The 14,414-nt window shown below is 42.2% G+C and overlaps 1 protein-coding gene across 1 annotated transcript in view; it reads left to right on the forward strand.

The window, feature by feature from the left end:
* Positions 1 to 14,414, forward strand: part of DOCK8 (dedicator of cytokinesis 8) — a 193,688-nt gene that overhangs the window by 61,834 nt on the left and 117,440 nt on the right. Inside the window, 5 exon segments of the mRNA XM_042782993.1 lie at positions 1,916 to 2,080; positions 2,083 to 2,121; positions 4,829 to 4,911; positions 13,838 to 13,884; positions 13,886 to 13,931. Of these exon segments, the coding sequence (XP_042638927.1) occupies positions 1,916 to 2,080; positions 2,083 to 2,121; positions 4,829 to 4,911; positions 13,838 to 13,884; positions 13,886 to 13,931 (380 nt within the window).

The following is a 14,414-nucleotide window of genomic DNA, read 5'->3' on the forward strand; positions in this document are numbered from 1 at the left end:
AAACCCACCAGCTACTCCTCGGAAGGAAGGTTGGGCAATCCTACTTCCGTAGTGATACTGCCTCGGAAACCCAAGGAGGGGTCGCTATGAGTCGGATTTGACTCGAGGGCACATAACAACAACAACAACAACAACATTAGAAAAGAAGGAACTTTTGTGGTGCAGTGGTTAAGGCATTCAACTGCTAACCAAAAGGTTGGTGGTTTGAACCCACCAGCCTCCGAGAGAGAAAGATGAAGTAGTCAACTTCTATAAAGATTTACAGCCTTGGAAACCCTATGGAGAAGTTCTATTCTGTCTTCTAGGGGTGCTATGAGTTGGCAATTCGATGGCAGTGGGTTTGTTTTTGAATTGTAAAAGGTATTGCATTAAGGCTGGAGTGTGAAGACAAAATGAAGAATTATAGACCCAGACCCCCCCCCCCAAATATTGCATTGAGCAAATCTGCTGCAAAAGACCTCTTTGAAGTATTAAAAAGCAAGGGTGTCACTCTGAGGACTGAGGTACACCTGATCCAAGCCATGGTATTTTATTTATCTATCTATCTACCTATTTATTTATTTTTAAGCCATGGTATTTTAAATTGTCTCATATGAGTGCAAAAGCTGGACAATGAATAAGGAAGACCAAAGAATAACTGATGCCTTTGAGTTATGACATTGGCAAAGACTACTGATATGGCAAAAGGCTGCTGAACCATGGACTGTCAGAGGAACAGTCTGTCTTAGACGAAGTACAGCCAGAATGCTCTTAGAAGTGAAGATGATAAGACTTCATCTCGTGTACTTTAGTCATGTTATGAGGAGGGACCAGTCCCTGGAGAAGGACATTATGCTTGGTAAAGTGGAGGGTCAGTGAAAAAGAGGAAGGCCCTTGACTAGATGAATTGACACAGTGGCTGCACCAATGGACTCAAATATGGCACCGATTGTGAGGATGGTACAGGACTGGGCAGTGTTTCGTTCTGTTGTACATAGAGTCACTTGTAAGTCAGAACTGACTCGATGGCATCTAACAACAAGATTACAAAATGGAGAAGTATCAATGAAGCCAAGAATTCTAGGAAAATAATGATAAAATAATAACAGTGGTAGCTCTACTTTTCATTGTGAAAAAACAATCTCTTTATCGTTTTTCCTAAGCTAAACTTTGAAATAGTTAATAACCCATTTCTCCTCTCTTCATTGTTTGCATAAGTCACCATCAACATTCTGGTCAGAATGACACAAAAAGTAACATCACTGAGTTCACAGAATTCCAGCCCAAAGAAATTTGGCATTTTTATTAGTCTGTGCTTCCTCATTTCAAGTAATTCTGTAATTTCCATTGGGCTTTTTAAAGTACTGGTAATACCTTACAGATTTCCATAACCACTTTTGAAGACATGTCAATACTCAAAAGTAAAAAATGTCACTCTGTAGTGTGTGCTTAATCCTTTACATTTCAAGTTGATCCTTTGGATTTTCAAATCTCAGAAAACCTTAATATGTGAGTAATAAAGTTGTCATCATTTAAAGATTGATAAATAAATAAATATTCATATTTCCAGCTTCTCTTGAAAAATGGAAGCCTTGGCAACCCTGGGTTCATAAGCACCCTAATTTTTTTTTATGGCAACATATAAGTGTGCTTATGAAAATATCTCAATAGGTGGGGGGAGGGGGAGGGCACAACAGGCAAAAAAAAAAAAAGAAATGTAGAATGAACAGATTTAAACAAAAATATGGTAATAGCCTCTGCCTTTGTATGAGACATGTATTTCTAGTTTGCCACAGTCCACACCACTCCCTAATGATCACACCCTAAACATCACCTCCTTGGCTCCTCTAGGCATTTGATAATCAAGTTCTAATTCCAAGGCCTGTCTAGTGACTATGGTCCCAATCTATTGCCATGTTTTGCCTGGTGGGTATAGGTGGCCCCACTTCTACCCCCGATCCTTGCCCCACTCCTGTCCCCGATCCTTGGTACCACGTGTATGAACACACTGCTGCTGCTGCTGCTGTGAGCTCAGAGCTGCCACAGGCCTGGGTGATGAGTAGCAGCAACCCACACCTCACAGGAACACATTCTGCAGCTGATGAGAAGTTAAGAGCATCATGTCAGCAAAGATAGGGAGAAGTCAAACCCCAGAAGGCCACAAAGACTGTTCTGTGTTTTAATTAAAACTTGGGAAACAACAAAAAAATCAACCTCTAGTGAAGGTTTCCTAGAGGAACACTGCTTTCTGCTTGTTTTAGCACTGCCTCGCTGCATTGGTGAAATTCTCCCATGACCAACTTCGGAAGCATTAAAATTCTTTTATTTTGAATAGAGGCTGTAGAGGCAAGGCTGGCATTTGAGGATCTTCTCAGAGCTAATTAACTGGTGGGAACCTTGATGGCTCAGTGGTTAAGCACTCAGCTGCTAAACAAAAGGTCAGCAGTTCAAACCCAGCAGTGGCTCTGTGGGAGAAAATACCTAGTTATCTGCTCTTGTAAAGATTGACAGCCTTGGTAACCTTATGGGGCAGTACTCTGCCCTACAGGGTCACTATGAGAATCGACTTGTTGGCAGCAAGTATCTGGTTTAGCTACACTGAGTGGAATACCATGAATTTTACTTTGAAGGAAAAAAAAATTTGTGTCACTTCTTTTGATGTTTACCAGAAATAATAAAAAAAAAAAAACCTCACTGCCGTCTAGTTGTTTCCAACTCATAGCAACCCGTCCTTGGGTGGCTGAGGCAGTGTGATATTGTCAACTTGGCTGGACCACAATTCTTTGTGGTTTAAGCTATTGTGATGTGGTTATTCCCATGATGGGATCAGATGATTATGTTTGAGCAGACAGTCTGTTGAAAGGGAGTTTCCCTAGGGGTGTGGCCTGCTTCCAGTATATCCAAAAACATCCTGGGAAAAGAAACATTCTTCTGTGGATCAGGATTCTGTCATGCTGCCTCCAACTGTCCGTGAGTGAACAGTCCACCATTCGGCCTAGAGATCTTGGATTTGTCATTCGTTGGAGTCAACAGCCGATGTACTGCCTGCCAGCCTTGAGCTCCACAGCCCCTGTGGTTGCAAGAGCCAGAAAAAGCCTCCAGCTTGACGTTTGATCCAGGAACTTAGGACTTGCCAGCTTCTATAAGTGTGTGAGCCATTTTCCTAAGATAAATTTATCTATATATACATATATAGATAAACTTTACTGGTTTTGTTTCTCTAGAGAACCCAGTCTAACACAGGCAGTGTCTCTACTGAAGTAGGTTGCCCAACCTTCCATCCGAGGAGTGGCTGGTGGGTTTGAACCGCCAGCTTTCTGGGGTTAGCAGTCAAATGCCTTAGGTACTACGCCACCAGAGCTCCCAACAATTAATAGATGTGGATAAAAGGTTTATGGTTGCTGATTGTATGTACTAGTGCAGTTTTTCTGTGAGTTTGAAATTTTTCAAATTAAAAAGTTGGTTTAAAAACACAGCATTCATTGAAAAATAATAAAAGGCAATCCAAGTGCACTGTAGCATCCTGGATTGGATCCTAGAACATAAAAAGGACATTCATGGGAAAGTTGGTGAGATCTGAATAAAGTCTGGGGTTTAGTTCATTGCAATGGACCAGTTAGGCAAACACACCGCAGTTATGAAGATATTGACATTAGGGGAAACTCAGTGAAGGGCATACAAGAATCTCTGTGCTACCTTTGCTGTTTTTCCATAAATCTAAATTTATTCCAACATGAAAAGTTTATTTTAAAAAGGTAATAAATATTCAAACCTCAACCTTCCCTTTCTGCGTCTTACAGTTATTTGTGTTTTTGAGCCTATTTCTGTCTACTGTACCCATATGGTGGAAATAGTAACTAATGTTGTGCTGCTACTTTGTGTTTCTTCCCAAACATACATTCTGTGACTCCAGTGTTGGTAGCTTGGAATTGACCATGATGGAAGTATTTACACCATGAAAATTGGCAAATACTACAAATTAATCTCTACTCCAGTTATTAAACATCTGCCAGCACACAACTGATTCCACCTTATCTTTAAGGCTCCTTTAAGCAATACAAATTGCTGATTGCAGCCAGTGACAGGCTTGACTTTATGATGTCCTTTAATGAAAATAAGAATATTAAATTCATGTGTGGACTGGGTTAACAATTTTCTAAATATTTTTTAGCAAGGGGTGAAATTTTTGTCCAACCAAAAGAATAGAGCACATTTTTCCCTTTCTGGCCTGTTGTTTTTATTTTATAATTTATTCAATACAGTGTTTAGGAGACTGAGTACAGTACTGTACTTTACCACAGAGAGGAGCTGTTTCTACACTTTGTTTTTCTTTCTTTCCTTCTCTTCCAATAAAGTCACAGAATTTTAGCCTGTTAAAAGAATGCTTCAGTATTTCCTTGTTCTAAACTAGTTTTTAACTACTTTTGCTACACAACAAACTGTTAAAGGTGATTATCTCAGGAAGGAGTGAATTAGGTGTAACTTTATTTTTGTTTATTGATGATAGTTTTATATTTGTAACCAGATAAAATAAGAAATATATCACAAATTAATTCTGAGGTTGTGACTTCTAGGCTGTTGGGGTGCCAAGTTGGTTGAGTGTTGAGTCATTGTTTCTATATTTCAGATTGCCAATCTGAACTGCAACTGGATGTCATACTAACCAAAACAAAAACCAAACTCACTGACATGGAGTCAATTCCAACTCATAGCAACTCTTATTGGGTTTCCAAGGCTGTAAATCTTTACAGAAGTAGATTGCCCCATCTTCCTTCCACAGAGTAGCTGGTGGGTTTGAACTGCCAACCTTCTGGTTAGCAGGCAAATGCCTTAGCCATTAGGCCACCAGTGCTCCTGGGGATGTCATGGTATAGCCCTGGCAATAAAGATGTTCCAAATTCGACCTCAGCCCCAAGGCCAGCCAGCAAAAAGGTACCATGCTAGACAATGTGAGGATAGTCATGGGACAAGAGAGGAAGGATCTGAAAATGATTGAAAGTAGACACTCACCATCCAAGTGCTCTTTGCCTTGCTCCCCACCCTCTTCACGTACACACACATGTGCAAACATGCTTTTGCAGCCCTCTCCCTTGCCCCATTTTTGACCATCTATTGGGGGCAGTGGTGGTTCAGTGGTAAGAGTTCTCAATTTCTATGCAGGAGGCCTGGGTTCAATTCCCAGCCACTGAACCTCATGCACAGCCACCACTTGTCTGTCAGTGAAGACTTGCATGTTGCTATGATGCTGAACAGATTTCAACCAAGCTTCCAGCCTAACATAGTGTAGGGAGAAAGGCCTGGAAATCTAGTTCTGAAAATCAGCCAATCACAGTGGTCTGATCCAAAGCCAGTCATGGAGGTGGTGCAATGCCAGGCACATTTCATTCCCTTCTGCATGGGGTCCATAAGTAGGGGATGACTCAAAGACAGCTAACCAAACCAAATCCACTGCCATCAAGTTGATTCTAACTCATAGCAACCTCCATTGGGGTTTCCAAGGCTGTAAATCTTTATGGAAGTAGATTGCCTCATCTTCCTCCCATAGAGCAGCTGGTAGATTTGAGCCATCAACCTTCTGGTTAGCAGCCAAATGCCTTATTGACTATGCCACCAGAGCTCCTTAAAGGCAGCTAACAGTGCCCGTTAACTGAGTGGTTCTACAGCTCCACCATGCATCAAGATCGCCTGGATGCTGGTTAGAGCCACATGCTGGCCAGCCCCGGGGCTTCTGATTTAGATCTGTGTTTCTCACAAGATACCAGCTGGTACGTTGGTCTAGAGAGCACACTAGAAGAACCACTGTGTTAGTATCTTTCTTCAGTGGAAGGTGAGTTAGGGGTAGTTCGTCCTTGAGCAAAGTGAGTGGCAATAATTAGCTATCATTTATTTCAGTGCTATCGGATGTAATATAAAATGCTTCCTTATCATTCTCTACAGGCAGCCTTACCTTTGAGTTCAGAATCTTAACAAGCTGTTAAACTACTTAGCAGGATTCCTTCAAATGTCCCCATCATAGTCATAGCTTGTGTGTTCTAAACCTAGTTGGGTTCAAGTTGACCCTGACTCCTGATGACCCCACATGTGTCAGAGTAGAATTGTGCTCTATGTCAGTGTCGGAGTACCCAATAAGCAAGTAAGCATGGGCTTACACTAATGTGTAGTGAAAATTTTCACGTCAAATATTCTGCTTCTAGGTATGTCTAGCATCTGTGGCTCTCTCAGCTCCACAGTTCCTTCCTACAGAATCAAAGCCTCTTTTCAAATTTACAATCCCTGACAGATGGAGTACCTAGGAAGCAATGTAGGCACAGGCTTACCTTGTGTTTCACTGCATCGTGTGAAACTCATGTGAAATTGCTCACTACAGATTAGTAAGTAAGCATAAGTAAGCATGTGCTTACCTTGTTTATTGGGTGATCCTCCCCTACTCGATGGGGTTTTCAGTAATTTCAGAAATAGATCCCAGGCCTTCGTTCCAAAGTGCCTCTGGGTGGACTTGAACCTCCAACCTTTCAGTTAGCAGTCAAGTGTACTTGACAAAGCTCCTTTGACAGGAACTCCTGTGTGGTCTAAGGGATGGAAAATAAAAGCTTTCTGCCTCAAATTCTCTCCCCTGCCAGGCACCCAAAAGGCCTGCCATTGTAGTAGCCAATTAAGTTAATGCCTTGTGTGTCTTTCAGGTCTCCTACTACTATGCAGCGACTGGGAGTCTTAAAAGCTTTCAAGCAGCCATCTAAGATGCAACTATTGGTCTCCTCTCGTCTGGAACAAAGAAGGGTGAAGAAAATCAAAGTAATCGGGAAACAGTTTGTGCAAAGATAAGATGGACCACGAGGACCTCAGCCTTTATGACCCTAAGACCAAAAGAACTAGATGGTGCCCAGCTACCAATGCCAGTCGCTTGGAAAGGGATCAGAACTGGAGATCCTGGATAGAGTGGGAGGAAAAACGTGGAAAAAAATTTAAAAACACAAAAATGACCAGAATTACTGGTTGGATAGAGACCCGGGGGCCCCCTGAGACTATGGCCCTGGATTACCCTTAGGGCCTAAAAATGGACCCACTTTCATGCATTAGTTCTTAGCCCAACTGTAGAAGGACCTACATGCAGAACACCTACTTCAGGGCGATGCACCCACCTACTTTAGGGAGATGTATCCTTTAGATCAGCCAGACGTGAGACGTTAGAGGGGCAGCATTCACATAGAGAGAAAGCTAGATAGACAGGAATGCATCGATAAGAACGTCACAGGGAGAGGGTAGCTAAAGGGAGGAGAATTTTTTTATGGTTGGTGATGGTAATCAGGGACGTGAAATCAAATGTGCATGAACTGTTGAATGTAAAGCAAATCAGCTTGTAAATTTGCACCCAAAACACAATATTAAAAAAAATTTTTTTAAAGATTCGTACTATGTCTCTAAGGAGCTTGGGTGGTACAGTGGTTAAAGCATTAAGCTGCTAACAAAAAGGTCGCTGTTCAAACCCACCAACTGCTTTGTGGGATAAAGATGAGGCAGTCCGCTTCTATAAAGATGTAGAGCCTTAGGAGCCCTATGGAGCAGTTCTACTCTGTTCTATGGAGTCGCTGTGAATCTGAATTGACCCAATAGCAGTGGGTTTTATTATCTCCCTAAGGAGCTCAGGTGGCACAGTGGTTAAAACAATTTGGCTGCTAACCAAAGGTCAGCAGTTGCTGCTCCACAGAAGAAAGATGAGGTACTCTGCTTCAATAAAGATTTGCAGTCTTGGAAACCCAATGGGGCAGTTTTACTCTGTTCTGTAGGGTCACTATGAGTAGAAATTGACTTGATGCCAGTGAGTTTTATCTCCCTAAGCAGCTCATGTGGCTTATTACCGAAGGCATTTGACTGCCAGTCAGAAGGCTGGCAGTTCAAACCCACCAGCTGTTCCGTGGAAGGAAGGTTAGGCAACCTACTTCCGTAGTGATACCGCCTTGGAAGCCCAAGGAGGGGTTGCTATGAGTCAGATCTGACTTGAGAGCAGTGCGTTGCATTGTCATTGAAGAAGCTCTGGTGGCAAGGTGGTTAAAGCATTCAGCTGCTAACCAAAAGGTCAGCGGTTGGAACCTAGCAGCCATTCCGTGGGAGAAAGATGAGGCAGTCTGCTTCTGTAAAGATTTACAGACTTGGAAACCCTATGGGGCAGTTCTACTCTGTCCTGTAGGGTCACTATGAGACAGAATCAACTCGGTGGCAGTGGGTTTGGTGTGGTTGTTATGTTGCTAGGTGGCATAAATGGTTATGTGCTTGACTACAAACTGAAAGGTTGACTGTTTGAACCTACCCAGAAGCACCTCAAAAGTCTGGTGATCTGCTTCTGAAAGGTTACAGCCATGAAAACCCTATGAAGCACAGTTCTGCTTGGACACACATGAATTGGATTCAACTCAAGGACATCTGGTGATTAAAATGCATGCTAATCAGGAAGGATACCACCAAGCCATTTGCAGCCAGTAACACCACGGGGAAATTAGTGTACTAAGCGGACAAGGAGGGACTGAGCCTCAGGAGTGTTCACTTCCTAGTGAATGAGGGAGAGTTGTAGCGTGCGAGGCCCCTGGGCCTGGAACTGCAGACTGTAAGGGTTCAGGCACCCTGGATATCTGGGGAGAGGCCCCAGGAGTTCACTGGGAAAGTGGAAGTGAACGGAAATGTGGTAGATGCTAAAAACAGATTTCTCACTGACTCTGAAACTTAGCAGTAGGCACGCAGCCCCTTTGCAGTGATTGGTTCCAAGTATGATTTTCTTCCTTAAAAAGCTTTCTTTGCGCTCAGCCTGCCTTCCTTAAGGTACAGCCTCATTTCTCCTAGGCACATTAACATTTGGCTTTGTAATTACCTTGTTCTGACCTGAAATGACCAGCAAGGAGCCACTGTACTTCAGAGGGAAGTTCAGCCAGCACTTTTCCTTAATAGCTCAGCAAACAGCTTTGCTGCGTGGCTGTTTTGTATAATCTAAGGAGCAGGCTGTTCTTGTAAGAATGTCACCCTGGAGCAGCAGAAATTACTTTAAGATGCACTTATCTTCGTCTAATCCCTTCTCATGGTAAGACTCAATAGACGGACTGACCTATTTTTCTGAGATTACCTTAGAAGCTGGCATGCCTACAGTGCCTGCAGTGGGAAGATCTGGATATAGCAGAGGTGCATCCTGGGAACAGATGACTCGGGAGCTGAAATCTCAGCCCCACGCCTCCCTGCATGGGAGAGCCTGTCCTAAGGCTCACAACAGTAATTACATGTGTGACTGTGAATCGAGATGGAAAGGTCAGATAGCCTGATGGAATGACGGGAGACCTGCTGGGGAGCTGAAACACTGACACTTGCTCCAGCCAACACCGCTAACTGCAGGGGTGTAAAGAGTTAGGCCTCCAGACATCTGCATATACATTTTCCATCTGTCTCCTTTTAGTTTAGCTAAATGACTCTCAAGGAGCCTGGTGGTGCAGGGGTTAAGAGCTCAGCTGTTAACCAAAAGGTCAGCAGTTCGAACAGACCAGCCATTCCGTGGGAGAAAGATGAAGCAATTTGCTTCCATACAGATTTATAGCCTTGGAAACCTGATGGGGCTTTCTACTTTGCCCTACAGGGTTGCTATGAGTCGGAATCAACTCTATAGCAATGGGTTTGATTTCTTTTTTTGAAGTAGCTCTCACATTTTAATGCATGTATTGTTGTTAGGTGCCATCAAGTCGTTTTTCGACTCATAGTGACCCCATGTACAGAGTAGAATGGCCCCATAGCATTTCCTAGGCTATAATCTTTATGCAAGCAGATTGCCAGGTCTCTCTCCCATGGAGCTACTGGGTGGGTTCAAACCACCAGCCTTTCAATTAGTAGGCAAACGTTTAACCATTTCGCCACCAAGTTTCCTTTTCAAGGTACATAGAGTTAGCACCACCACTCATCTGTCAGTTTTTCGTATTGTGGTGGCTTGCATGTTGCTGTGAGGCTGAAGGCTGTGCCACCCATATTTCAAATACCAGCAGGGTCACTCATGATGGACAGGTTTCAGTGGAACTTCCAGACTAAGACAGACTCAGAAGAAGGACAGAGCCATCCACTTCTGAAAAAATTGACCACTGAAAACTTTATGAATAACAGTAAAACACTGTCTGATATATTACTGGAAATCTTTATGAATAGCGGTGAAACACTGTCTGATACAGTGCTGGAAGATGAGCCCCTCAGGTTGGAAGGCACTCAACATATAGCTGGGGAAGAGCTGCCTCTTCATAATAGAGTCACCTTAAAGACATGGATGGAGTAAAGCATTTGGAACGTTCATTTGCTGATGAGGCACAAGTCAAAATGGGAAGAAACAGCTGCAAAGATTCATTAATAATTGGAATGTAAAATATACAAAATATGAATCTAGGAAAGTTGGAAGTTGTGCAAATGAAATGGAATGCATAAAGATTGATATCCTAGGCATTAGTGAGCTGAGATGGACTGTTATTGGCCAATTTTAATTAGACCATCATATGGTCTACTATGCTGGGAATAACAAATTGAAGAGCAAGCAATGGTGTCACATTCATTGTCAAAAAGAACATTTCAAGATCTAGCCTGAAGTACACTGCTGCCAGTGATAGGATAATATCTATACACCTAGCAGAAGGCTGGCGGTTCAAACCCACCAGCCACTCCTCAGAAGGAAGGTTGGGCAATGTACTTCCATAGTGATACTGCCTCGTAAACCCAAGGAGGGGTTGGTATCAGTCAGATCTGACTCAATGGCACATTACAACAACAACAACAACACAAGGAAGACCAGTTAATACTACTGTTATTCAAATTTACACACCAACCACTAAAGCCAAAGATGAAGAAATTGAAGATTTTTACCAACTTCTACAATCTGAAATTAATCAAACATACAATCAACATGTATTATTATCACTAATGATGGGAATGCGAAAGTTGAAAATGAAGAAGAATGATTGATAGAAAATATGGTCTTGATGACAGAAATGATGCTGGAGATTAAATGATAGAATTTTGCAAGACCAATGACTGATTCATTGCAAATACTTTTTTTCAACAATGTAAACAATGACTGTACACATGGACCTTGCCAGATGGAATACACAGGAATCAGACCGACTACATCTGTTTAAAGAGGTGATGGAGAAGCTTGATATCGTCAGTCTAAACAAGGCCAGGAGCTGGCTGTGGAACAGACCATCAATTGTTCATATGGAAGTTCAAGTTGAAATTGAAGAAAATTAAAACAAGTCCACAAGAGCCAAAATATGACTTTGAGTATATCCCACCTGAAATTAGAGACCATCTGAAGAATAGATTTGATGCATTGAACACTAATGACCAAGACCAAACAAATGGGATGACATCAAGAACATCATACATGAAAAAAAGCAAAAGGTCATTAGAAAGACAAGAGAGGAAGAAAAGACCAAAATGGATGTCAGAAGAGACTCTGAAACTTGCTCTTGAAAGGAGAGTAGCTAAAGTGAATGGAAGAAATGATGAAGCAAGTGATCTGAACAGAAGATTTCAAAGGGCAGCTCAACAAGACAAAGTGAAGTATTATAAGGAAATGTCCAAAGCCTCAAGGTTAAAGAACTAAAGGAAAAAAAAAATCAAACCTCTAGTTACAATACTGATGGATTCTATGGGGAAAATAAAGGATCTCTGGTGGCACAGTGCCTAAGGTGTTTGACTGCTAACCAGAAGGTTGGTGGTTCAAATCCACCAGGTCTCTGTGGAAGGCAGATGGGGCAATCTACTTCCATAAAGATTTACAGCCTTGGAAACCCAATGGGGGTCACTATGAGTCAGAATTGACTCAATGGCAGTGGGTTTGGTTTGGTTGGTTTTCATGGGCAAAATATTGAATGATACATGAAGAAAAGAAGATGGAAGGAATACCCAGCATCACTGAACCAAAAAGAATTGCTTGACCAATTATTTCAAGAGGTAGCATATGATCCAGAACTAATACTATTAAAGGAAGAAATTCAAGCTGTGTTGAAGGAATTGGTGAAAAACAAGGCTCCAGGAATTGATGAAATACCCATTGAGATGTTTCAATGAACAGATGCAGTGCTGGTGGTGCTTACTCATTTATGCCAAGAAATTTGGAAGACAGCTGCCTGGCCAACTGACTGGAAGAGATCAATATTTGTGCCCATTCCAGAGAAAGGTGATCCAACAGAATGGCAATTATCAAACAATATCATTAATATCACACACAAGTAAAATTTTGCTGAAGATGATTAAAAAATTATTGCAGCAGTATATTGATGGAACTCTTCTGAATCAAGCTGGATTCAGAAGAGGACGTGGAATGAGGGATATCATTGCTGATGTCAGATGGACCTTGACTGAAAGCAAAGAATACCAGAAAGACTCAAGTGTGTGAGTCATAACAAGTTATGGATAACATTGCAAAGATGAGAATTCTAGAATACTAAATTATGCTCATGAGGAACATGTACATAGACAAGAGACTATCTTTCAAACAGATCAAGGAGATACCGACTGCATAGTTTAAAATCAGGAAGGGTGTGTGTCAAGGTTTTATCTTTTTATCATAGTTAGTCAATCTGTTTGCTGAGCAAATTATCCAAGAAGCTGAACCACATGAAAGAACATGGCATCAGGACTAGAGGAAGACTCATTAACAACCTACGATATGCAGATGACACAACCTTGCTTGCTGAAAGTGAAGATGGCTTGAAGCACTTACTGGCGACATCAAAGACTACAGTCTTCAGTGTGGATTACACCTCAACATAGAGAAAACAAAAATCCTCACAACTGAACCAATCAGCAACATCACAATAAATAGAGAAAAGATTGAAGTTGTCAGGAATTTCATTTTACTTGGATTCACAATCAACACACATGGAAGTAGCAGTCAAGAAATCAGATGTCGTATTGCACTGAGCAAATGTGCTGCAAGAGCTCTCTGTAAAGTGTTGAAAACAATAACAACCACAAAACAAACAAACAAATGATGTCACTTTGAAGACTAAGGTGTACCTAACCCAAGCCATGGTCTTTTCAATCGGCTCATGTGCATATGAAAACTGGACCATGAGTAAGGAAGACTAAAGAAGATGTGATGCCTTTAAATTGTGGTGTTGGTGAAGAATACTGAAGATACCATAGACTGCTAGTTGTTGTTGTTGTTATTAGGTGCCATTGAGTCAGCTCTGACTCATAGTACCCCATGTACAATAGAGTGAAACACTGCCCGGTCCTGTGCCAGGACTGCCAGAAGAACAGACAAATCTGTCCTGGAAGAAGTGCAGCCAGAATGCTCCTTGGAAATGGGAATGGCCAGACTTCGTCTCACCTACTTTGTTCCTGCTGTCAGAGGGGTCCATTCCCTGGAGAAGGATATCATTCTTGGTAAAGTAGAGTGTCAGTGAAAAGGGGGAAGACCCTCAATGAGATGGATTGACACAGTTGCTGCAGTGATGGGCTCAAGCATAGTAAGGAGTGTGAGGATGGTGCATGACTATGCATTGTTTCATTCTGTTGTGTGTAGTGTCGCTATGAGTTGTAGCCAACTTGATGACACATAACAGCAACAACATATTTATTCTAGATTTTGTGGGGGTTAAACACATGCATGCTAGTGGCCGTCAGTCAACTCAGACTCATGGTGCCACCACATGTGTCAGAGTAGAATTGTGCTCTACAGGGTTTTCAATGGCTGGTTTTCCTGATATAGTGTGTCAGTGAGCATATTAACTGTTTACACCATTCAGTACTGCCCAAGCTATTAGAATTGGTAAAAAGAAGGGGGGTGCTGGTGACTCATTGCATTTCTCCTCACAGACTGGTCTTTGTGATTGTCCTTCAGCATTTCTACAAGGAGCTTTCCCTGCAGGTGGTGGTCAGCACCAGGATGGAGGGAGACTATCTTCGGGTATTCCTGGTTCTTCTTTGAGCTGCTGGTGAGACTCTTGTAAGTTTATATCTGGGCTTTGTTGGACGTGAAAAGCACATTGCTCAGAAATGTGGGTAAGCTTAGTGGTTTAGGAACTGACGTTGTCCAATGAGTTGCTCCTACTGCAAACCTGAGCTCATCCCTTGAATCTAATGCTCCCTCACCCCTCATTCATCTTTCACCAGCTCTTATTGAGTCTGCTTTTAAAATCTGTCTAACCTGTTACCTCTAACCATCTTCACCACTTCCCACCTGGCCAAATCAAAATCTCTTGTGCTTCCTCTTTCTCAGCTGCATCCATTCTTGCCCCTCCCTGCTCATTTTGCACAAGGCAGCCAGGATAAAACACGTCATGTCAACCCCCCCCTCTTTAAAACTCTTCAGGGTTCCGGCAAGATGGAGGACTAGGCAGAAGGATTGCACAGACCCTCTTCAACAAAGAAAAGGGAAACCAATTAACACAGACACGGAAGATAATCTTGGACCCCTG

The sequence above is a fragment of the Orycteropus afer genome, unplaced genomic scaffold (genome assembly GCF_000298275.1).
Source record: "Orycteropus afer afer isolate SDZICR_OR568_19922 unplaced genomic scaffold, OryAfe1.0 scaffold00569, whole genome shotgun sequence".
In the NCBI taxonomy this organism is placed as follows: domain Eukaryota; kingdom Metazoa; phylum Chordata; class Mammalia; order Tubulidentata; family Orycteropodidae; genus Orycteropus; species Orycteropus afer.